The sequence below is a fragment of the Thermobia domestica genome, chromosome 7 (assembly GCF_964235325.1).
Source record: "Thermobia domestica chromosome 7, izTheDome1.hap1.1, whole genome shotgun sequence".
In the NCBI taxonomy this organism is placed as follows: domain Eukaryota; kingdom Metazoa; phylum Arthropoda; class Insecta; order Zygentoma; family Lepismatidae; genus Thermobia; species Thermobia domestica.
The window spans coordinates 128,794,459-128,822,197 of NC_137460.1; the positions used below are offsets into that span (position 1 = coordinate 128,794,459).

The 27,739-nt window shown below is 35.9% G+C and overlaps 1 protein-coding gene across 1 annotated transcript; it reads left to right on the top strand.

Moving 5' to 3' along the window:
- On the top strand, nucleotides 1–25,129 carry LOC145689332 (uncharacterized). The gene is made up of 2 exons (XM_081763479.1): nucleotides 1–1,403; nucleotides 25,069–25,129. The coding sequence occupies exons 1-2, from the start codon at nucleotides 1–3 to the stop codon at nucleotides 25,127–25,129; spliced, it is 1,464 nt and encodes a 487-aa protein (XP_081619605.1).
- Nucleotides 25,130–27,739: the final 2,610 nt, after the last annotated feature.

Consider the following 27,739-nt stretch of genomic DNA (forward strand, 5'->3'; position numbering starts at 1 on the left):
ATGGCGCTCTCCTTTTTGTTCTTAAACATCCGTTCTTTACCACAGCATAAGCCGCTCTTCGAAGCACTTTTACTCGAAGAAAAAATCCATGCCTTTATCCTTAATGAGACACATCTCACACCCAGATTGTCATGCCGCATACCTCGCTTCCAACTGTTACGCCAAGATAGCACTTTCCCTGCTAGGCGAGCCAACGGGGGAGTAGCGATTGGGTTTTCACCGTCTATTCCATTTCGTAGTCACTCTCCGACTCTGCCTAATCTTCCTGAATACCTTATCACATCATTATATTATCAGGAATTGTATGTGACTGTAGCAACTATATACATCCGTCCTGGGCATGATATTCCGTTCAGCTTCTTTCAGTATATCTCCAATACCTTCCGTACCTACATCATTATGGCAGATGTGAATTTACATAGCCGGACACATACTCAACGGGATCGTTTCCTCAACTACATCACCAGTCATACTACTGGAGTGACTCTGCCACTTCCAAAACCGACTCGTCCCGCGAGTCAGACTACTCCAGATATAGTTATTGTTTCGAACAACATGTCACATCGTAGCTGTGTTAACGTTCTTGATCTCATTGGTAGCGATCATGCTCCAATCAAGCTAGACATTCAGACTCGTGTAACTACCACTTCTCAGTCTTCTTCTCCCCGTACTGTCTATCGTTACGATAAAGCAAATTGGACAGCTTACAGATCGTATCTTCAGGATCATCTTCATCATTTACAGCCACCAGCTACAGAATCAGAACTTTCTGAAACTTTGGATTCTCTAGTTAATGCTATCCATAACGCCACAGACAAACATATCCCTAAGTCAACAGTTTCGACTTTTCGACCCTCTTTACCTCCTCAATACTTACCATTGATCAAACGGTCCCGACAGTTTTATAGAGATTTTGCTGCCACTGGCAACCTTGACTCTCTTCATCATTACAGGCAGTTGCAACGAACGGTGCACAACTATCTTAAGGCTTACAAATTGCGATGCTGGGTCAAAGCTTGCAACAATCTCGGCTCACTTTCACATCCCACTCAGTATTGGAAAAGATTCCGACAGCTTACAGGTCGAAATACTCGTACAACATATCCTCTTATCGACAATAATACTCCGCTGCACACTGATACAGACAAGGCCAATGCATTTGCAAGATATCTCCAGGACATCTTTACGCCTCTTGCACCTGAAATTCCACATCGTTCTCATCCAGTCGACAAACTCAATCTGGATTCTCCTCATCTACAGCCTAATGTTAATCACACTCTGCCTGAAAACAATCCTCTTACTACACCGATCTCTATATCTGACATCAATTCAGTTGTAGCTCACAGACGTAACACAGCCCCTGGCATGGATTCTATTACATATAGACACATTAAAGAAAGTCCGTACGTAGTATTATATCTGCTTTGTCACATCTTTACTTTTATCCTTCGCACTGGCTTTGTACCTGCTGACTGGAAAACTTCGAAAACTCTTATGTTTCTCAAACCACATAAACCTGTTGCTTCTGTTAGCTCATACCGTCCTATTCAACTAACATCGACCTTCAGTAAAATACTGGAACGCATCATTGTCAAACGTCTTCATTCATACCTGGCACATCACCACGTCATTCCACTCGAGCAAGCTGGTTTCAGACCTTCTTTCAGCATTAATGACCAATTGCTCCGCCTCTCAAATTCCATCTATACTCACTTTAACACAGGCAACCCGTCCTGCTTGGTCCTGTTTGATCTCGAGAAGGCTTTCGACAAGGTCTGGCATCCCGCTCTCATCTATAAACTCAAACAGCTCCGCCTGCCTATTGCTTACCTTAGATTCATCTTTAATTTTCTTAGCTGTCGATTGGCTTATGTCTGTATCAACACTAGTTTTTCATTTCCTATTTTTCTTAATTCTGGAGTTCCCCAAGGATCGGCTTTGTCGCCCTTACTATATATTCTATTCGTTTCCGACTTCCCAGCAGTCCCAGATAATGTTAAGCTCTTTCAGTATGCCGATGACACTGCACTTTTTGCGACGGGCAAAACAATTCATCAGCTTAATCTGGCTCTCCAGGATGCTATCAATGTCTTTGTTGATTGGTGCTCCCACTGGAGACTGATAATAAACCCAGCAAAAACTCAATGTATTGTATTTCTTGCCCCGAAGCATCGTTCACGTGTACACCGCAACCCAACACTCTTACACCTCTCTGTACAAGATGTACCTTTAAAACCTACTCGCAGTGTCAAATATCTAGGAGTAACCTTCGATCATCAACTAACCTGGACACCACATCTGAAAGATATCTACAAGAAGGCGTACTCTCGCCTCAATCTTCTGAAAGGTCTTGCTGGAACTACCTGGGGACTCCATACTCATACACTTCTTAACACGTACAAAGTTTTCCTCCGCCCGATTTTAACGTACGGATTTACAGCTTGGATATCTGCTCCGACCTCATACTATGAGAAATTATGCATCTTGGAACGTCATGCCTTGCGAATTGCTTATCGTATCAAATTACCAAGTCCCACACAAGATCTCTATCATAGACTTACATTTCCGCATATCTTATATCATTTAGAAACATTACGCACTAAATATATTACCCAGCGCCTGCACAACAATCATCCACTTCTTCAGCAAACTTTTGACGATCATGCCCGAAGTACCTCTCCCGTTGCCGCTTTGTTCCCTCCGCTCTCATTACTATTCACTTTGTACCATTACACTCTACCTCCAGACCACCCAGACGCCGTCTACTACGAGCCATACACTACAGCCGCTCATCTACCTCACATATGGCCATCACATGCACAGTGACACCTTGTGTACTAACAGGGCTCCTCTGTCCTCATTGATGCCTAGCGCAGCCCCTAAAGATAACCAGCATTAGTTCAACTAACAAAACCTATGTGTTGTAGTGAGTTTCGCACTTCATTTCATCATTCCACATCATATCACTTACAGTTATGGTTTTCCCTCACTGCAGTTTATGTATTTACCTTTCCTCATGATTATGGTTAAAGGCCATAATGACTGTGAAAGTGTGAATAATAAAGTTTTCTGTACCTACCCATAGCCCAACCATTGCTTTCTGAATAGCAGAATATACTAAACATCTCTTCCCCTACAGAGGGCGTAACCCTCTTCGGGTAGTAGCTAGCGTAGGCTAGCTGGTATAAAAAAAAAAGCGTAGCTATATTCACAAATCGTCGAATGGGTGAAGCCGTGCGACTGGTGTTCCATGACATTGACTTTCACAAACCTTGAGGCCAGTGTGACCGTATTCTAAGATGCTATATGTGTAAACATCAGATGATGTTTGGATACACGATTGGAACAACTAGCAGTGATAGATGTTTCTCATGGCAAAAGGTGTTTCTCATGGCATTCATCGTCGAATGATGCAACTGTATGATGCAGCATGGTTGATGTGGGCACAGTGACTCTTTGTACCCGAAAGGCCAAGGACGCAGATTTGGGCATTTCATCATTGAACGATGAACTCCGTACAGGAAGTATGACAGTGAGTATGATAGATAATATCACAAACAACACGCTAATGGATTCATTCGTCAGAATCGAAGAATCACGCAGCTGAAACTGACCAATTTTCTTGGCATCTCACGTGAAAGGATGACACACTTTGTTGAATGTTTAGGGTGCCGCAAATTGTGTCTCCGTTGGGTGCCTTGTCTGTTGACAAGAAATTAAACAGACTAAGTTACATATTTGGTAACCACTTGTAGAAATTAGTGATGCATTTCTACAGAGAATTTTCTCAGGCGATTGGTCATACGTCCATCATTATAACCCTGAAAACCAAAAACAACCCATAGAGTTTCTCTAAGAGCCAAAAAAGCCAAAACTGTGCCATCATCAGGAAAGATGCTTTTGCACTGTTCTGCGATAGCCGAAATGTTGTTCGTTGTGAACTTTTGCACAACAAGAAGAGTGTAAACGGTTATGCGTTAACACTGATAAGATTAAGGATATATCTTAACAAGATTCGACTGGGAGTGGATGTCACATATACCATCCGAATGCAGGCCCACCCATAGGCCACATGACTACATCTGCTCTTTAAACCATGAATTCACTGTGCTACCTCAATTACCTTACACGCCTAATCTTACTGTAGTATTTTTTGTTACTAAAAATTTGTGGAACACTTAAAGGACACGAACTACACATGTAATGCAGAAATTGAGACTGAGGTTCGCCTTTGGTTACGCGCACATGATTATCAGTTCCACGCCTACGGAAAGACACCTTGTTTATTGTGGGAGCAAATATATTCTAGTAAATGGCGACTAAGAGAAAAAAAAGTATTCGATATTGTAGAGAATTGTGTAAGTTTTGATTTGGTAATACATATTTAGCTCTGTAGTTTGTATTTTTTATAACATTGGAGACAACGACTATGAGCATCCCCCTCATACTTCACAAACGCCAATTACGAAGATGTTTTCACCAAAACGTTTATCATATAAACTATTTTGATGCTATAGAGTATTTGAAGTTCACAACGGTAGACATACATATCAAAAGTATTACAGTAGTTCATAATCAACTCAAATGTAAGTAATTTTAATTTACTTGCGAATTATATACAGGGAGAGACAAAAATATAAACAAGAGACGTAACTTTGGTCCTCTACTGTACAACACGTTTTGCAGTTGCCGTTCGTTTTTGTTTTCAGTGTGTCATGTGTACCGTACTCTTCCATCAGATGTAATCAGTTCAACTGTGAGTGTCGTGGTGTGGTAAAATTTGCCACCTGACAGACTTCCAAAGAGGCGTGATAGTTGGTGCCCGCCTGTGGCACTTCAATGGCAACAGTGGCGAACATTGTGGGTTATCTAAAGGCACTGTGTCCAATGTCACGAAGGCATGCTCAATTCATGGCCAAACGACGTCTGCAAAGCACAACAGAGGTCGAAAGGCAATCCTGTCAAATACAGACCGGAGGGGATTAACCCTTAGATTCACTTGGCATTTTTCCTACGTAATTACACTTGGTGGGTCAAAATGACCCGGTGCTCTTTTTGATGTTTAATCTTTAGGAAATTGGAGATTTTGCTTCGGAAATGATGTTTGCTATATCCCTAGTTTCTCACATGGTTCTAATGTGCTTGAAGTTTGTACAAGGGCTTATGTGTACAAGAACTTATTTGTACAACGGCATATGTGTACCTGTTCACAGGTTTACTATTGTAATCAAAGAAGTTGGAATTTTTGTTTCAGAATTGATGTTTTCTTCGTCGCTATTTTCTCACACGGTTGTAATGTTCTTGAAGTTTGTACAAGGGCTTATGTGTACAAGAACATATTTGTACAAGGGCATATGTGTACCTGTTCACATGTTTACTATTGTAATCAAAGAAGTTAGAATTTTTATTCAGAATTTATGTTTGCTTCACCGCTATTTTCTCACACGGTCTTAATGTGCTTGAAGGTTGTACAAGGGATTATGTGTACAAGGAAATGTCTACTTGTTTATAGGCATGCTATTGTAGTAAAAATACACTATTGATTGCAATTCAGAATAATATTTCATTATTCATATCGTAACATGTTGTACAAAGGTAAATTTTAATGCTATTAGAAATTATTAGCAACAAGTAATAACGTACTTACACTACAGAAGTACTCTACATTCTCACCCTACGCACATTCTTTACACAAAGACACAGTATGAACTGTGCAGATGAACCTTTGACTTTTATAGCAGACAGTAGACGTTTTCTTATCCGCTGACGTAGGACAAACTGACCATCGCTTCCTTTTCCTTGAAATTCCGGCACGATCTTCTTGTGGTCCTCGTGTTATACCACATCTTTTCAAAGCGTGCACTACACGCCTCTTCAAGTCAGGAATCAGCACACGCCTTTCCATCTGAGGTTCCAACATGGCATGCACAAGCTCTTTCAGGAATTTTCTGCGGCGGTCAGTAGCATTTCCTTCGTAGTCAGGATTGCAAAGCTATTTACGTTATACATGCGTTATTTCCTCAGACATCTAGCATGTTGTAAAACAAGGTCATAGGCCACCGCCTGGTTTGCCTCTTTGTTGTGTATGTGCGTACCAATTTGTCCATAGTATCGATACCACCCTTGGTTTTGTTATAAAATGTTATTGTTTCTGGCTTTCTTGGCACTTTCAGAATATATCGAAGCATCTCCATGCATAGAAGATAATGAAATAACAGCTTTATTTTTCTTCGTTACAAAACTGACCATTGTCGCTTGTGGAATGAAAACAAATTCAAACGAATAAATTTGTCGATTTTTAGCTGGTAGCATAATTGCAGGCTCTTCCCTCCTGTGTTTCCTAATTGTTCCAACTAAAGTAATCTTATTACGTAACAACTCTTTAACAAGAGATAAACTTGTGAAATAATTGTCTGTTGTAATATTTCTCCCTGGAAAGTTCTTCAAAGATTCAGATAGCTTTAGAACAACATATTGTGATAGGTTAGTTTGTACTTGCTGCCCAGGTTTGCGACCTGTGTACACCATTCCAATGTATGCATAACCAGATTTAGCAGAAAACATCCAGAATATTTTGATTCCGTATTTTCCTGGCTTTTGGGGCATATACTGAATAAAACTACATCGACCGCTGTACGGCAGGAAATGTTCGTCAATGGTTAGATAAATGTCTGGAATCATAGCTTCGGAGCAATCCTTCATGAACATATCCCATACGAAACTTATGCAGCAAGGCGGTCAGTTTTTAGCCTAGTATCCCGTGTACGCCTGTCATCAAATCTCATTACTTGCAGTATATTCAAGAATCTGTTTACCTACATGGTAGCTCGACAAAGTGGATTTGCATACATTTCAAGAAACAATTCTTTTACCGGTACATCCCAATTTCTTTCTAAGCCAGCAAGAAGAAGTAATCCAACAAAAGCAGTAAGTTCCACCATATCAACTTCTTTCCACGTAGTTCTTTTTTCTCGAGCAACGCGTTTGAATTCTAGATTTGTACACAGTCTAATTTCTTCCAACAAGTCTGGTGAAAAGAACATATCAAACGCAGCTTTAGGTGAAGTGAGATGAATGTTTTTGACAGGTCCGGGATTATGTCTTACAACATTATGTACAAGGGCTTGACTTGAAGTACGGGGATTCGTGTTCCAAATGCAGATAGTTGTGTATCATCTTATGGAGCCTTATTAAGTTCCATTATGCATTCATAAAAGATAATTTGATTATTAAACATGTTGATGATTTTTTATTAAAATATATTTTAGAGAGAGCAAAGGGGAAAAAGCGCTCCCGTAGTACAAGATGGCTTATAGAAATTGTAATAAAGTAATTACTTTACGATAAGATATTATCAGTCCGATGTTCCTATTAGTTAACTTATTACTATAAATACTAATGTTCGGACAGTGAGTATGGTTTTGTTTTTACTCAGTCACTAAAGTAGCTCTTAATGAGACGCCATTTAGAGCTTTATTACCGGCGTTGCTATGTAAATGTTTTTCTTCTATTCAAAATGTGTTTCATGCATCTAATCCCCACTACTGTTACATAGTGCGTATTTATTCCTTTATGGGTAGTGCAATTGTATACACGTACTTTTGCTAGTGTTTAAGAAAATAATTAATGAATATGAAAATGTTTAAAATGAGCAATCCCTTTCAATTAATAGAATAAAACAGATGACACTAAGCTCCGTACTTACATGAAGGAATGTTGTTTATTAAAGCTTTGAAATATTAAAGTATATTTTCTTTTAAAATACATATTAGTCAATGTCATCAGTTTTGCAAATATACATTTTGATTAAGTATTTGAACTAAACTATTATATTTAATTTAATAGACGACATACCACACTTTAGGAAAAGTGTTGATTTCAGAAGTGGATTGAAATCTGACTAACAGTTAGTATATGGTTTATTTACATTTTACAACGCATATCTTAATAAGAAGAAAAGGTTTCTGAATTTATTATGTTTGTAGCAATTCTCTTTGCTTTATTGCATTCCATATGCGTGTTCAGTCGAACAGAAATAATTTTTTATATATACTTCTTTTACATTTTGCACTGAAAACTTCAAGAAATATAGCTCAAATATAATAAACCAATAACTAAGATGTTATTACAAGTAATATGTGGCACTAGACCAGCGTTAGTTTGGTCTAGAGGTTGGTTACATAAACGTCATTAATTTAACTACAATACATTTGGACTGTTAAATATCTGCTTTTTATATGACGTAATGCAAGTAACGAATTGTTCCTTCTCTAAAGATGTCTCTGATTCCTTCATAGGGCCTCGTTCAGTCAGTTTCGATTCCATTTATCTCAGAAGTCACAGTCTATTCTCTTTTCACACTACGTTCAACTATAAATTGTAGAAGCATTACGTAAATTTTATATTTTTTGGGCAACAATTGATCCACCACGCACCTATTTTCCAGAGTAAAATATAGGTTCTTTTCTTACATTTATTTTATTAAATAATGGTAGATTTCTATTCGAACGAACTACTGTCTTGTTGTAGGAATAGTGTGTTATTTTTTGTATGAATTAACTCCTGTATTGGCCAAACCGCACTCCTTCCAATGTAAGAAAGTCTAGGTTATTTTTAGTAATTTTTGGCAAGTACTATTTTTCTCTAAGTAGAAGTAGATTAACTAAATAAGTTCATTGAACATTATAAATTATTATCATTTGATTGGTAAAGCGATGGAATAACTTTTAATATATGACATAAAGCAAAAGTTTTACCTATAAGTACCATTGATTTGAAAAGAAAGTTTGATAAAGCAAATTTAATGTCCACGCGGTCAAGGTCATTTTGGATACGATGCTTCCTGTTTACTATGGATAAAGTTAGGATGATACGCGTTGCCTATATAATTATGCACATCAGTGTCCGGTGCACTGCACTTATGGTGCACGATGTGTTACCATAAGAGTATGCATGTTTTTATAGGATAAATCACAGCAAAAGAGACACAGTTTATAAGTAAATAATTTATACATTTCACACATATGAAGTAAATACATAAATAATCACCGGAACAAAATTGAATAACGAAATCAAGTTTGTCAGAAAGAACATACTTTTTAACAAGGTACTTGGTAGTTTTTCTTTAAAATCTCCTAAGCGATTAAACTAGCTCTGAAGTACCTCATTTTGAACATGTCAATATATTTACGAATTGTAATAGTGCTTATTTTTGAAGAACATTATATTTGAACAAAAGTAAAATTATAAACGTAAATAATTAATTTCTGTTACAGTCTTATTAACTGCATTGTAAATAGCTATCTATAATGTCTCATAATGCAAATCATACACTATGTATACTTCAGTGCCAGTTTAACTTAAGCAGATGATTTCATCTTAATAACTACTTTGTTACATATAAAACATTCATGCTTAGTGTTTTCTTATATCTTTCAGTTTGCATTGGAGGAATAATTGGACTATTCGTTGGAGCTAGTATAATGAGTATAGCAGAACTGGTTTATTTTACTTTTGTACGGCCTTGTTTTATATTCATTCAAAAGAGAGGGAAGAGAATATCCGTACTAGGTGAACCATCTGTGTAAGAAACCAAAGCAACAAGTAATTTTTGAGGGTGATGGAGCAAGGATTTCTGAGTACAGTTAAAAACAATTTTCTCCCCTTGTCGTTGGAAGAAATATCAGAAATTTCAACGCCACAGAAATTGCACTGTAGCACGCTATTTCGTTTACATTTAGCACACTTGTTTGTCAATCTACAGCTATGCAAAACTTAAATGTTTGTGAAATTAGTTCATAATTTTGAATGTTTGTCATGGAGTGTTCGAAAAATCAATATACTAAGTTTTCTTTATCTTTAAAGCCAAGTAAGATCATTTTCAAAGTATTTTAATGTCATACAAAAGAAAATGGCTTTATATACAATGAATCACGAGGAATATTTAAGTAATGCTGACAAACGATTTGTTGGTACATAGAAGGAAACAGTAAAGCTGCTCTCTAAATAGGAATTGCATGTACAAATTTCAGTTTTAGCACTGTAGTTAAAGCCATTTATGAAGATTTTATTACTTCTGAAATTTTGTAGCAATATGTTCATAGCAGCGCAACAACTCACACATCGGTCTTGTGTTTCCTAATAATTTTTCATCTTGTGTATAGCCCATATTTCCACTGTGTTTGCATTTTGCATAGTGACTAAAGGAGGCTGTTGAAATTCAATTTGGAACATACGTTTGGGTCAGAATCATCATATCATGATGCAGTCAAGTATAGAATCTTGATTACTCTTGTGGGGATATGTTAGATCGATAGTTATTTGTTTCAGAATTGTTTTTTTAACATTTTCTCGTAGCAATTACATGCAGAATAATTTCATCATATATTCCACTAGTGTCAAGAAGACTAAAGAACATCAAAGGAGGCCACCTCTTGCAAACCTTTGAAACTGTACATTCTTTTAAGTTGGTCCACGGTTTCGACCGTATATCACCTATGAATTCAATGCATAAACTGAGAACCTGGACTTTCGTCAAGTCTCCCAAGGCATGCGTGCTTGAAATTATTATTGCTTCCCTGTAATATTTCGGAACGTAGGAAACAGCATATAAGCTTCGCCGAAGGAAAACCAATTTGAAAAACTATGTTGTTTTTCCTGTATTCAGTAATTATGTTGGAAAATAATTTGTTTCCACTCAGAGCTGGGACAACCGTTACGTTATGATGTATTGGTAAATCATTGAACAGTGTACTGAAAAACTAATCATTAACGACTCCTTATCCCTTTCTTTTAATTATCGCCTATGGTTTGTTGCCTAAAACGAACAGATCAGAAGTTTGTTTATAAACATACAATTCTATTTTAGAGGTATAAGATTTTCTTGAATCCCATTTCATCCCAGAGGATATATGAGATTGAAAATGTAGTTAGAGGTGGATGACAAACGGTCGTAAGGCATTCAACTCTCTCCTCAAAATTCCAGCCCGTAACCCCTTGCACTGACATAAAGCACGCATGTCACAAAGAATACGAAAACACTTAATGTCGATCATTGAATTTAATAATTTTCTTTGATGATTCTAATTAGTCCAGCAAAAATAGAGTTGAGAAAGGAACAAATTAGTAACAAGCTGAAAATTGTTACTGAAGTAGGGGAAGGTCTCAGGAATGATATACTAAAAGTCCCCTAAAACCCCACTCTAGCAATTTTGAAAAATGGCCGCCATCATCAGAGGACGACAAGGAATTTATGAAATCGTCACCCTTTACATTAATTCCTCTAGTCACCGTTCAAATTATTACAAAATCATGGACCATATATAGTTGGAAAACTTGAAAGACAGAAAATCTCAGTAAATAACATATATTGTCATCGTGTTAAATTTCAAGAAGAGAGGAAGAAGAAAACAGCTCTTTTGAAAAATGAAATGAAATCTTTGAGTTTTACGTCCCACACTTATGCCGGTTAGGCTAAACAAGACGTTGAGGATGAGTAATGAATGATATGGTGGATTGAAGGAAGTGGGAGGAAATGGGAGAACCCCGAGAAATCGCACGCACACGGGGACACCACAAAGTTCAGTTTGCGTGGGCTGGGATCGAACCCAGGACCCCAGGACCCCAGGCTCAACCACTGAGCCACCACGGCCCCCAACAGCTCTTTTATTTTAAAAAAGTATATTTTCAGAAATCAGTGCAAGTTTGCAACACTGACAGTTATTGCACATCAACAAAACAACACTAACAGATGCCCTTGATATGTATCTCAAACATAGCCAACAATGACACTAATCGGTTCAATACAAGCTGGAAAAAAATGATAACCAATGTTACTTTTAGACCTCTCTGTACAAAAGTGCATAAGGTAACATTCACTTTCACGACTCTAGTCACCATCTGTTATTACATAAGATATATATATATATATATATATATATATATATATATATATATATATATATATATATATATATATATATATATATACATTATACATTATTACATAGGATACATAGGATTGTTATATATTATTGGAAATCTTAATAAACGTAAATTCGAACGAATAACAATTATACTTGTCAAGCCCAGTCTGTGGAATTTTTATATACCTATAAATTATTTAAAATTTGCAACAGACAATTATCGTGTTAACATAACCCCAGCACCGTTTTCACTATCATAATTATTAATTTTCTTTAAAAAATGGCGTACATTTTTCCCAATGGAGTAAACTTTTATGATACATAGTTTTACACTACGTAAATATAGGAGAAAAATTATTTATTGACAGTATTATAAAGTAGAGAAATTGGTACTCTTCTTTGAATGGGAAAACTGTAATTCACACACTTAAAATAACGCTCAACTAAAATAGTAATTTGAATGCAGTTTTGCTTTTAAATGTCTTGTTTATAACTAAAATGCAATTTTCCTACTAGTATTCATTAAATCAAATTTAATGTTTATATTAGACGATAATTAATTCATCCAGACTTATTTTATTAGAGATTATCATTATCTCGGTTATCTACATGGTTTTCATCATTTAGTTGTGCAATCATACATCCAATTCCTCAACACTGACACACAATTCCTGCTTTCCGACAACTGCATATACGAATACAACCTTTATTACAGTTACAGAATATTAAATGGATGACACTACACGGAGCGGGTTCCTTGTTCATTCTTGCTGGTACAAGAATACCTCCTAACGTTTTCCATTGATATTTAGTAGCTTGCATACCATTTTGACACCACAATTGAACCTGATAATATGCTCCGAAGATATGATGTTTCGCAGCATCACTGGTTGGTTTCAATATTGGTAATTGTATTTCGTTCTGAATGTGGCAGCGATTTACTGCACGGATGTATGAATGATACTGGAATTCATCCTATGATGCTACTAAGTTGTTGGTGGGCAATCGTAGAGTGTTAATAGAAATGATGTGCCAGTTTCAATCAGAGATTGTACACTAGTATTATTATGGTCGAAAACATCAAGTGATCGGCATAAATCGTCCCGGTTTTGAAGTAATAGCAGTGCCTTTCTCGTTCTCTGTCGATACAAATAACATGATATGTGGAATCCAGTTAAAGCATGGTAACTGAGCAAAATAGTTGGCACATTTGGCCCAATTTCCCTCGTATCTTGCAAGTACTTAGTACTAAATTCTTTTGTACTAAATTCTTGTCCACGTCCTGACTTTCGAAATGTGATGTACTGATTACTACTTTGTGGAATCAAAAGGATTAAAGTGTCAACATCGTCGCCAATTACTACGACGTGCCTACAGTTATTTAAAGACTTGGCTAGAGCAGTTTTAGCTATAAGTGCGTCAGCATCATTTCTTACTTGCTGTGTTTGAATTTCAGCTGGTGTCAAATGAACCATCAACTCACGGGTAAAACAATCCTTATTTTCGAAATTACCCAAGATTTTATCTTTCTAGTTGATAATACGGTTTCTTTTGTGAATAACACCAAGGCTGAATGAAGCTTTGACTCACGACATTCCAGCTCAGTGGATTTTGAACAGTTTGTAGTACAATACCAATAAAAATAACTGTTGCTTTCGTTCCAAAGTTTGTGAGTACATAGGACACATATGAGTGGTACATGTCAATGTATGTACGATGTTGTGGCCAAACAATATGAAGTAGATGCCAATCTCCATCTGTAACGTACAGTGTTTACAATTTGAGTTTTAGAATCTGTCCGATATTCAAACATGTCATACAAGCCTTACTTTTTCGTATTCCTTATGAACATTTATGTGTAGAGAGAAAGTGGATGGGGTGCAAGCTTGTAAGCAAAACACTGTCGGAGTTTTTCTTCGAACTTAACTACGAATATGATTCGGTTGAAGATTAGCATGGTGTTTACAGCCAGCACCTCATCACGGAGCTCCATTGCGTTGTGCATTGCGGATAGTGGAATGACTATTTTTTTTTGTTTAAATTTCGCATTTCCAAAGTCTGTCCAAACATTCCTTCCATACTCTTAGCTTTATTACAGTTTACCATTTCGTTATCTACCATGCCAGTGATTAGGGACGCGGGCTCCGGATATGGAGGGAATTGAGAATGCTGGCGAAATCAACGCAAGAATTTATCTGCATGTAATATATCACACGATTGATTGCTTTGGTAGAGTTCCACATGCCGACCAATGTGAATTTAATGTCCATCTTTGCTTAATAATTTTTCAAGATATTCTCGTAGGTGGAACGCTGCTGGCATACTTGACACCCACCTAGATATTACCACTTCAGTCATGCCTTCTTCATGATTCAGTCCATTACTGCTCTTCACTGCTCTATTAAAAACCTTCTCAATGTCATATCAGACCATATACCAATCCAAAATATATCTTTCCTGTAAATAGTGAAGTAACCGTCTCGTGCAGATAGCTGGAACTTATAAGGATCTATATCATCCTCCAACCGCAACCTTTCTTGTAAGTACAGATGGGCCTATTTGGCATAAAAAGATGCCCAGCTACATGTAAGTATGGTAACATTTCTCGTATACAGTAAAGATTCCAGTTCTGTCGGTAGGAATGAAAAGAATCATAATTTGTACAAGGTGAAAGTACAGGGCAAATATCTCAGAGACATGGCATAAAGCAGCAGAGTTCATGAATAACTTCACGCCATTTGCAATCTTGATTATATTTGAGTGTCGAATAACTACATCAGTATTGATATCTTCTTCAGTCATTAGATGAATACAAACATTTCGCAATTGATGCACAAACTCCTCAGTGGCGTCTAATTCATCATATATATATATATATATATATATATATATATATATATATATATATATATATATATATATATATATGGTAAACGTAAGCGAAGAATATACATGCTTGTTGGCTGAAGATTAATAAAAGGTAGAATCACTATTTGAGATTTTTGTTAGTTACTGTTGTTGCTTGTTATCAGGTGCATGAATCCATTGCAATTCGAGCATGTTGGTGTCTAAAATCCCTTGAGTAGCATCCAAGTTACATCGCACAGAAGGTGGATTTAAGTTTTGATATTCAGAACACGAAGGTCTCTTATATCTCCAATGATTAAATCCGAAAGGCCATTACATTTTCGTGTGTACAATAGAAGTGGTACCTTATATTCATTCTTTGACAGTGTATTCTATTTGAGCTGAATGATACGAGAACGACTGAATATGCATGGAAAACATGACGAGGTATTCTAGTACCAGCAAGAAGAATCAAGGAACTCTCCCCGTGTAGTGTCATGCATTTTGTCGGAAAACAGGAATTTTGTGATAGTGTCGAGAAATTGGATGTATGAATGCACAACTCAATGATGAAAACCATGGAGATGAACGATATAATGATAATCTTTTTAAGAAAATAAGTCTGGGTGGACTAATTATCGTCTAATTTAAACATTGTTTGATCTGAAGAATACTAGTAGGAAAATTGCATTTTACAGTTAAACATGTCTATGTTGGCCACCATCAGTTCCATTGAAAAGTGGCCAATTTAGGCAGGTGGCCAACTTACATGAAATAAGTGTGATTGGTGGATTTTCAGAATACGATTTCTAGTATTAGTAGATTGTTAAATTTTAAAAAGTAATGGCACTACAACTACTTTTAAATAATGTATATAGAGTAGTCATAACAATATACAGTACTAGAAAAAACGCTCTTTTTCTGTTTGTAGAGTAAGAAACTCATCTGAACTGATTAAACAGGGACACATATATTCTGTAGATACTTTTCGAAAAATAGCACGTCAGTTATTAATTAATAATTTATTTATTAATGGTGGTTCATTCTAGACATATTTCTTTCACTCTTGTTGATACATATGTACACCTTGTCTCAAAAAGGTTGAGCGCATTCTTTATTGGTGTTTCGAGGCAAAAATTTTCAAAGTCCAACTTCGGGTATCTTCGGGAAATAGTAAACCAGGTTCGAACCTCCAAGCCAGCCTTTGCAATCAGGAAAAAGTTTGCAGATGTGTTTTTCTTCTTTTAAATATAATAAGACTTGTTATCAGGTGTTGAAAAAAAGCAGCATTGATTGAAATACTTAATGACACAATATTTCGAAACTTTGTATTAATGTCAGCTCATGTTTGTTTGTCATTTAGCTCTCCATACGTAATGGAACATTTAGATATGTAAACGAATCTTTCCATATGTAAAAGAATGCTCAAAGTTAAGACATAAAACATAATTATCGCCTGAGTACTAAAATAATAGTCAAAGTAGAACAAAAACAGCGTTTCTAGTAGGTATGAATGTCATAATTTTCTTGAGAACCGTTATACATCGCTAAAAGTATCTTAGCAGAATTCCTTGTGTTAGCTCACTGGTGAATTATTTTCCTTGCCGAAGAAATACCTCAGTGTGATGCGAAAACACACAGGGCAACTGCTGTGGCAAAATCACTGCCTAAGAGTAAGTCACGAGACCTTGTGTTTATCAAAAGGTGCTGGCGGCCTCGGTCTTAAAAATATATAACTTCAGAGCTACTCGCTGTTACTGCATCGCGTGTGTCAAATATTATGTTCGTATTCCGACTCCCTTTCCAGCAAGGCTTTGTGTGTAACATTACGTCATATTGAGCTACAAGCTCCCCTGCATACACAACCATGGGCTAGCATTGTGCCATACCTCAAGGACGTATTTATTGATATTAGTTACTCGCTTATTGCACGGAGTCACCTTGAAGACCTTTCCGTAAAGCAATTATATAATCAATTTCACTCTATCACAGTTTCTGTTCCCCGTATAGCAGAACAGTACCCACTGAAAAACTGGACGCAAATCTGGGCGAACATTCATGCACCGATATTGTCCCCTGCCCTGCAATCTCTGTGGTACAGTGTTGTTCATAATATATACCCTACAAACGGGAGACTCTATGAATTGGGTATCCGCAGCCTCTCTTTCTGCGGTACCTGTCATGCTCTTGATACTTTGGAAGACCGGCTCGATAGTTGTTCAAAGAACGTTACAATTTGGTCTCACTATCAAAAAAATTATTGCCCGTATATCCCGAACAACTCCTTCTACTATCACTTGTCCGTCACTAATGTTATTTCCTGATTATCAATTTTATCCCTGTACTAAACATAATGCAATTCTGTGGATCACGTCCCATACTATAGATATTCTTTTATGTAATGATTTTAATGGTAATGTGACTTTGTACATCCACCAACTTTTGTTACGCATGCACACTATTGCATTTCCAATTCGTAACCAAAAGTTTGCTAATTTTCTTGCAACAATTTATTGATGTGTCCATTGTATGTTTGTTTGTTTATGCTTTCTGATGTAATTGGCTGCTAAGAGTACAACTTTTGTTTGTTTATTGATTCTGATGTAATCGACCGATAACAGTACAATAAAGTATTAAAAAAAGCTGGTAAGCTGTTGGATTTCAAATCATAAGGTTGTGAGTTCGAATCCCTTCTGGGTCAATGCTCTTTTAAAATTATATTTTCCGCAATGCATGAAAAATTATATAAAATAATGACATTAAATACATCAGTTGTATATATATAACATAATCATTGCAGAATGTATTTTTAATATTAATAGATAAAACTATTTTGTTATATGCCGTTTTTTAAATTACAGCCAACCTAAACATTCTAAAATGGAAAGTAGTTTTCGGATCGCTCTGGGTTAACACTTTTGAATCCTGAAGGCTAGAATATATGGAATCAAAGTTTGTGTTTGTATATAGACATTATAGGGTAAGTGTGCTGATAGTACGGGGTGGCCGAAAACTAGATATACAGATCCGTAATTATCATTTCATTGAATTTATATCATTCCTTATTATTAGCAATCAGGTAGACTCAGTTCCTTCATTATTTGTTCTTAAAGTGCTTTTACTTATATCTTAAACTCGGAAGAGCCGAAGCAAATATACACATAAACTAAAATGTTATACTTGATTAATGCAGGTGTGTATACCTATATTTTGGATCACCCTGCAACGGAAGTATTGGGGATGATGATACCTATTTGCTGCACTGGGGCCAGTGCAACTTTGTTTGTCGTATACATATTACTTGACATCACTGTCTTCGTCTTCGATGTTGCTATAAACAATTTATATACGTGTATTCAAGCTGGTAAAACAAACTTCAATGTTTCAGAATAAAAAAAGCTCAGCGTCGAGGAGATTTAGACAATTAACAACAGAGATATATCTTGTACATTATTCGTCCTTGGCTTCTGAACATATTTGAATTAATTTTTAAAACCTTTGGGCAACTGGAATGAAGAAAATGGCAGGATACGAAACAACTCCGAGAAAACAGACACTCGATGTTTATCAACCACAAAACTCACATGGCACTAACAGAGATCAAACCGAGTACCACACGCACCAGAGGTGAATGCTTCACGGCCAAGCTAGAGTAACATTTTTTGTCTTGTGTGTTGTGTGGAATAACTTTGTAGTATCTTCATGAGCATGGTGCAGTCTCCTATATTTTACTTTAGTTTGCATGACATACTTATGTCTGGGCACGAGTCGAGTCAAAGGTGATTCTCTCGATCGAGTTCCGAGGAAATCACTGTTTCTGAGGTCTAGTTTCGAGTATCGGTTGGGATGACGGTTCAAGTCGGTTCGATTGAGGTGAGCTATCAGCTCGGTTCGGGTGAGCCATAGGGTGGAGCCACCTCGGTTGGATGAGCCATCGGCATATTTTGGCCTACCAGAGAAGACCCGTTTTGAACATGTTTGGCGAGCACCCTATAAATTTTCACATTTTTGGCTCTCGCCCGAAAATTACTCCTCTAGAACTCTAACCTAGATCCTCGTTAATGATGTCCTAGTCCCGTAGACGTCAGAACTACCGAGGTCGGTAGAGAACCAGTTTCTCGTATTGAAATTAAAAACGCCTATCTTTCACGTTTTTTCGAATAGAGTCGAGTTGAAAGAAATTTTACGAGCCGAGTTCTCGAGTCGAGCTCGTAGATGTCTCTTTCGATTCGAGTCAAGTTTCTACAAAAATTTTTTCGTGCCCTCCCCAAGATATATTGCAATATTTTACGAGACAAGACTAGTAAAATGAGAAAAACGATACCAGATGAGACGGGACTAGAGAGAACACTTCGAGAAGATACACGAGACGAGACATGTTTGGCACATGACGATTTTAAAGATAGTTTTCGGGATCAACCTCAGAGAACACTAATGGATACAATGTTGCCCACCACAAATTTACTCGCATGGAGATTAATTCAGTTTAACGTAAAACAAATATGCCCCCATTCGTTAAGGCATGTGCAATAAAATGTAGAACAAGAGATTAAATCATGAAAACTCATTGATATGATACCGTCCACCACAAATTTCTCCGCTCTTAGATCCAACCAGGGACCCTAAACACTATAGATAAGTACATTTTATTATTGAGACAAAGTGTTCCCCGCAAGAAAGAGATAAAGTGCTTTTAATAAAAATCCCATAGATACGTCTTCCTTTCTCCTTACACTAAAGGGTCATATGATTAATGTAAGTGGGGACACATACAGTGACGGCTTTTACGAGGAAGGCAACAGCATCATTTTGTTGGGTTTTAGAGAAGGAAGCAGGGTACAGATCTAACACTCTTTCATTCGTTTACCGCTCGACCCAACTAATTCTTTCCATTCTCTTCCACACCCACATTTCGAAGGCTTCCAATCGTTTTTCGTCACATTTATGTAATGTCTACCTTTCCACCCCATACACTACACCACTCAACAGAAAGCATTTTATGAATCTTTTTCTCAACTCCTTATTCAATGTCTCAAAAACAGACCTTTCTTCATCCTAAAGGCTTCTTTCGCCATTCCTATCCTTCCTTTTATTTGACGTTCGCACTTCATGTTATTACTAAGAATACTACCCAGATATCGAAAACTATTCACTTGTTCTATTTTCTCCCCTCCTACATTTTTATTTGACACAGACCCATTCGTTCGAATCACCATGGCTTTTGTCTTTCTAATATTTATTTTCATCCCATATTCTTGAAAGGCCTTTCACATTTTTCTAACATTTTATTGATTTTCTCTTCAGATTCTGCAAGAAGCGCCATATCGTCTGCAAATCTTATACATCGAATCATTCTACCTTCTACTGAAATGCCATCATCATCATATAGGCACTTTTTCACTATCTCTTCTAGATATACGTAAAATAATAGAGAGGCAGCATCCTTGTCGAACTCCCCTTCCAATTATACTCTCTTCCGTCAGTTCTTCCCCTACCTTAACACTTACTTATTTGTTCATGTATAAGTTTGTTATGAGTCTTCTATCTTTCGATTCCAATCCTATCTTCGGTAGAACTCCCAACAACAATTCCCAATTCACACGGTGAAAAGCCTTTTCTAGATCAATAAATACAACATACACTTCTTTCCCTTTTTCTATTGATCTTTCACCGTTCGCCCTTTATAATCCAATTGCCTCTCTTGTACCCTCGCCGCTTCTGAACCCGAATTGCTCCTCCCAAACATCTTTATTTGTTCTTTAATATAACCTGTTCAGTATCCGGCGCAAAATTTTGGCTGCGTGAGATATGAGACTAATAGTTATATAATTCTCACATGTCTTTTGGTTCGATTTTTTAGCCATCGATATCATGATCGTTTTCAGAAAGTGTTTTGGCCATTCTATTGTTTCATATATTTCATTACATAGTCGCAACAATTCTTTCTTTCCCTTATGTATAAAACGATTAAAAAACTTATGAAAAAATACTTGGGATAGTTTGGCGAAAGATGTTAAGGAATATGTTGAATATGTATTTAGAAACATGATTATTACCGAGTACCTGACACTCGAAGTGAATTGATTAATTGTAAGGGTAAATGTATATATGTCTATGTATGTATTATAAGACACTATCATTAGGCATTAAGCCTGTTGTGTTGTTTTCTAAATAAATAAATAAAATATCCTGAATTTGTATCGAAGACATTGGTTCGGTATTTGTTTCCGACTATTTTCGCAAATTCGTATTTGGACTCGGAATAAGACATATTATTTGTTTGAGTCCTAACCACGTGCAGGGGAACCTGGCTGAACATCTCAATGGACGTTCGAAACACAGACCTTTTGAAATCAATGGAACATCACATAATCTGATTTAGGAGGGAAATTGATATTAGGTATGTGGAGTAATGCTCTTTGAAATATGGAAATACTTGTAAGCTGGGCAAAAACAAGATAATCAATGATGAAAAGAAGAAGAGAACTGAATTTGAAGCATGATTAATGTTATAATTTGCTCACATGGAAAGTCTTCTTTGAAAGAAAATGCAGCTGGACCTTAAATCTATAAACGGTTGGGATTTTTTGTTATAAGAAAATTCTGACCCTGAATACGTTGTTGCTATCCGATGAGAAAGAAAATCTATATTTCTATCGTAGATCTCACGTTTCGGAGGTAAAAATCTATCGCGAAGTAGAAACTAAGTTTTTCTGCATGTAGTTCGAAAAAAATATTTGAGAAGCAAGAATTTTAAGAATTTTCGTCACAAGAAAAATTCGAATCTAACAAGCTGAAAGAAGTTGAGTACATTTGCTGCCTGAATGATACTAAGTCATTAGTGAGAATTTGTTTTCATATATTTAGCCGGATATGTTGTATCATTTTCCTGTTGTTTGCCGAAAAAAGATATTTATGAGTTCCATTGCCTTGCATTCTAAAAGTGAAAATACTAGTTAACGAATTATTAGTTACCGAATTGGTTAGAAAATTAGTGAAGGTTTGTGCTGAAAAGACTAAAAATATTAAGATCGTAATAACTATATTCCTTAGTCAAGTAATGATATATATGGTTGAGTGGAACATAGTATTTTAGCTATTCCTTGGAGTTGGTTAGAATAGCGACAAAATTTTGTAATTCTGATTATTCAAGGTCATAGAGTACTTGTAAATGAACATACTAGTAGTTAATATATTACGAATTTGAATTAACTAAAATATTTGGAATTTTTGGATTAAGTTTGCGAGAGTTTGGATTAGAAATTATCGAGACGCTTATTTGGTTAACATTCTTCTATATTTAAATTTCTTTGAGGATTGAACCTTTGGCTTGAGTCATTCTGCAAATTTACTGATTAATTTTAGGATTTGCCTAATCGCTGGGAAAAATAGATAACTATTCAAATATAGAAATTGAATTTTGTTGCTATCAGTTATAATCAAATCGAATTGTTAGTTAATATTCCTATTACAAATTGAAATTTGAATAATATTAACGTGCTTATATGTATACGAACATTGACCATTTTTTAAAATTATTGTTGTTGTTGTTGCATTGGCTGAATATATATTTATCTAACATATAAGTATATATTCAGCACAAGGTTTACATGTAACAAAGATTGTTATAAGTGAAAATTTGGTATTTTATTTATTTATTTATATATCTATATGTTTTATATGATATCCAACATCTCTGGTAATTGCATTATTCAGATACGCAGGTAGCTTGCGTCTTGTGGCTATGCACGTCCGTAGTCTCGTCTGCTGTGTAGTTTCGTTTAGTCGAATACAGGGTGATTAGTCGATTATATTTTTTCTTTAAATATTTTCATTGACTGGTTGTTCTGTGTTGTGTTGGCTTCTTGCGGATGGGGAAGCTACAAATGAAGGAAGAGGGAGGAATCTGAACCCCGAGAAAACATCCACAAATGTCCTTTGTCCAACACATGGCACACGGGGTAAAGCTAGGAAATATTCATTGGCACAAGCTCCAGAGCAGGGTGGGCTACGACTGAAAATACCGTAAAGTAGGCACTTAGCCCTTTTGGTATAGGGCGAACCATTAAACTAAAAAAACTTCAATAATAATAATAATAATAATAATAATAATAATAATAATAATAATAATAATAACAACAATAACAATAATAATAATAATAATGATAATAATAACAATAAATGGTATTAATTTTTTAAAGTTGCCCTTAAATAGGTTAAAATTTACAAAAAGGGCGGGATTTCGGGGATGGGGTCCGGATCTCCAGAACACACCCATACAACTAACTAAATATTAAACAATAGTGTTTCACTTAAGTTTTACGTAGAAAGTATTCAATTATACGTTTCAAGGGAAATAACAGAAACAAAAATAACCGAATACCAGAGAACAGTAAGACATATAGTGAACTAAATTTTAGGATACGCCGAAGTAGTTATAAAAGCTTCACTGCCAAGACCCTACATATACAATAATTCGATGAGCTCATAAATACAAGTAACAAAATAGCATACAAGATTCAGTGTACACAGCAACTGCTACTTAAAGAATGAACATACAGTATTCCGAGAATCGAGATAAGACGAGAAATATTTACGATATTTTTCGTCTCGTCTCGATTCCCATCTGGAAATTGAGACGATAATTAGAGTTAGCCTTATCATGTCTCGAATTAAAATGTTATTTCCTTTCTCGATTTCCTTTGTTTTGTTTTAGTAACGATAAGAGTCTTCCCCTTTTCTAGTGGGAAACATTAAACAAATCTGCAATACTTTTGACAAATGTCACGTTCCTGCTTGCAATTGTATAAACTGAACAATAATAAGCTCTTAGCTTTTAATCTTCAACGAGATAATTATTATTATTCCTGTAGATTTGATAGTTCAAGTATTGAAACATCCAAGTATTCAAATATGAGTATGAGTATGAGTCTGGGAAGTAATTTGAGCGTCAGCAACGAGACTATATGTCCCCGTCACAATTAATAACGTCGCTCAGGACTGGAAGATTGAAAGAATTAAAGGCTAAACTCAATACAGTTCAACTGAACAAAAGCACTGCTAAACGGAAAGAAGTGGAAACTCAATTAATAAGTCAGATAAAATATATGCCAATAACTATATATATATATATATATATATATATATATATATATATATATATATATATATATATATATAGAAAAAACAATAAAAGCTCAAAGATATATAAAAAATAGAAGCGATAAAACTATAACAACATACTAAAAGTCCTCAAAAACATCTGAAGATAATAACACGTGTATGATCCTCTATCAATTCCCAGGAAAAAGTGTAAACTGAAAAAAAACTTTTCAGTTTGGCATCCGACTGGAGTTTCTTCAGATTACTGGCCAAACGCTTTGACCACTAAACCGCCATCACTACGCGATGAGTGGTTCGTCTTTGGTGTGTTTACGATAGGTTTCTTTCCATCCAGTTAGAGAGTTTTACGTTATTTATCTTCGCTTGTAAACATTTTCGTATTTCTTACATTATGATATAAGTCAATAATAGTTGGCAAAGTTTACATGAACTATTTGAGTTGTTCTTAGATCTTTGGTTCACAATTTAGCTTCTCCACACCAAACTACAAATATGACAAATTTCATTCTCATACTGGCATTTAAAATGAAATGATTTTTTGCGTTTTACTTCCCACGATTATGCCAGCTAGGCTAAGGGAAACGGTGAAGATGAGCAATGAATAAATTGGTGGAATGAAGAAAGTAGGAGGAAATGTAAGAACCACAAGAAAGCCCATGCACACGTTCCAAAGCAATCCCCATTACCTGGTCAAAAATTTATATCCACCACGATTCATAACATCTATTTCAAGAAGGGTTAAACAATGTAGACGCGAGACAAAAATATTTTTTACAGATAGTAATATATTACTTAAACACTCAATACGCTCCTTTTAGATTTTGGTTTAACTATTGAATACCTACCAAAACAGATAATATTTTATGGATGAAAAGACATACTGTGTCACACTTAAAGTTTGTTTAAAACTATTGTCCTAACCGAGACTTGGCTAGTTAAGCACTCATTCGGCAAACCAACAGTTTCTGTGTTTATTTCTTTTTTTATCAGCTTTGTTTCCGTTCTTTCTCCGTTCCGACAATTATTTCATGACAAAACTCTCACGTAAAGAGTCGTCGGGAGTAGTGAAAGAATAGTTGAGTTCTTATAGGCTCTAGCTTAGAAATCTGAGGATTTTCAGTTCAAATCCATTTCAAGTAAACATAATAGTTTTAAATTGCATTTGTTCTTGTAGGTTGTATGAGATTCTCTTTGCTCAAAGTTTTCCATCTAGAGCTGAGATGCAAAAATCATGAATATGTTAATCCAGAGAAAGAGAGAGTGGAGATATCTCCGATTGAAATATTATCACAAACATTGATCGATATTCATATATGTTAATATTTTAGTTCTTTTTGTTTATTCTTCTTTACAAAATTACAGCTCTCGATTACCTGGAATATAACAGGGGAAAGTGAATGATATATTACGGTTTATTACCAGGAACAACTCGTATTTTCTTGATATTGTATATCCTCCTAATAAAACATGATTGTATCATTAATTGGAGATGAAGTTACACAAGCTCATGTTATATGCAGACAGTGTTTGTCATATTTCAAAATAAATTACATGATTTTACTGATGGAGTGTTTTTGCAAATTGATATGACAAACACTACAAACCTTGTTTTTAATTTTGATGGTTTTCCTGAAAAAAAAATATTTTTTTCAAAATAAAGATGGGAGTTAAATCGCCTCGATCTGATATATTTTTTTTCATAACGTTTTGCTGCAGGTATTAAAACCGATAAGTAACAGAAGTGATGATGACTTTTAACCCTAGATTGGTAGACTACGTAAATTTTACTTATTCACCTTGTGTTTATGTATGGCACTGCGCACCCAGGTCGCGCAGGAGGCTTTACCGCCTGGAATGCCTCCATTGTAGCAATCTCTATCTGCAGCCGAGAGAACTGCCCAGTCTTGCTTCAGCTGCTGCCCTCGCTTTGTCTCTTCTGAAAAAGAGTGAGTATATTTTACGCATATCTACCCATACACGAATACGTTTATGTATGTATTTTTTTCGCATGTCTACTTTAACCCGAGAGAAACGGAATGGAACATGTGCCTAACCGAATGTGTGCCTGACCGAATGTTATTTGTCGAAGATGTTTCTGAAGAAGAAGATAACGTTATTAATGTTCTAACCGACGATGATGTGGATGATCCAGATTACGAAGCACCTGATAGTCAAGCGCAGGACGCTGTTTAACTCAATGAAGAACAAGTAGAAGAAAGGTTGTTAGAGACTGTCTTCAGTGTAAAAACAAAGGGAATAAAGAGGAAAGGATCAAATACTAATCCAATTGCCTCAGTAGACGAAGAGTACATACTAAAATTTCCGGATTCCCAACCTTTAGGAAGAAATGGATATGTATGGAAAACGGAAACAACTCGATTTGTTGGCAAGGTTTCTCAAAAGAAAATAGTCCACATCCGACCAGGCCCCACGCAGGATGCACAAGCTAAGTCACCTAGTGACTGTTTTAAGTTATTTTTATCAACTGACATCTTAGAGAATATTGTGCGCTGTACAAATCTTGAAGCCGAAAGAAGACGTCAGTCATTCAAAAAGAAAGATGACCCTTCCATTGCCGATATGACTTTGGATGAACTGCTTGCCTTACTGGGTTTGCTTATATTATCAGGGGAACCAGAAAGCAATTACCTGTCAAGTGAACTGCTGTTCAATTGTTCATATTGCGGCTCACGATATAGGTCAACCATGTCTGAAAGAAGATTCAATTTTTTGATCAACACACTGCGATTTGATGCAAAACGTACCCGAAACGAGCGGAGAAAACTCACAACATTCGCTCCTATGTCAGAAATCTTCCAAATATTTATTGAAAACTGCAAGAAAATGTACTGATCCAGTTCTTTCCTTAATATTGACGAACAGCTCATTGGATTCCATGACCGGTGCCCCTTCAAAATGTATTTTCCATCTAAGCCAGACAAATACGGACTTAAAATAGTTGCAATGTGTGAATGCTACAAACTACCTGGTGAACGCCATTCCATATCTGGGCAAAGGGACGGTGCCTGCTAACGAACCTGCTGGAGAATATTTTGTCAAGAACTTTGTAACACCACTGGTTTTTAATAAATATCTCTTGAGCCACAATATTTATAACAGAACATTGAATCGTAAATATTATTTATTTACAAACCGTTAGTTTCTTGTACATCAATTCTTCAGAGGACTTTCATACATCTCTCACTTACATCTTTCACTTAACAACCTCTCGTATTTATATATCCAATTACAGTAATTAAAGAGCAATAATGATCTTTACAATTTTCTTTTTCTTTACTCTACAAAATATGCTCAGTTGTCGCATCTCTGATCGTCTTTTTAATACCGGTACAGGTAAATAATAGTACAACAGTACAACGCTATACAACATACCGTTGTAACTTGGTATCACCAGTGAACAAAACTGATAGAAATATTAAAACCGACAATTGGTTCACCACTGTACCATTGGCAGAGTCTCTCCTTCGTGACCATAAGCTGACTACAGTGGGTATAATCAAGAAAAACAAAAAAGAATTTCCCGTAGAATTCAATGATGTGAAGTATTTGCTATTGTAAAATTGTGAATACGTTTTCTTGTGCAAGAATGATATACTTGCAATTTTAGAGAAAGTATGCTGTAAGTGCAGTATTAAAGTGAAGATGTAAAAGAGACTGGACTGGAAGCCCCATGTTCACGATTATCTAGTTTCTGCTATTCTAAAAATGTGTATTTTATTGTGTATTTTATGTATTGTACTCTAAATATAATTTATTTTGCAGTTGTTCATTTCTATAATACATTCAGCATATTTGAAAGTATTGTATTAAATTTGACTTGCGTA

Coding starts and splice junctions, on each gene's coding strand:
- LOC145689332 (XM_081763479.1), top strand. CDS start 1: ATGGCGCTCTCCTTTTTGTTCTTAAACATCCGTTCTTTACCACAGCAT. Junction 1,404..25,068: donor AGACACATTAAAGAAAGTCC/GTACGTAGTATT, acceptor TTGTTCTTGTAG/GTTGTATGAGATTCTCTTTG.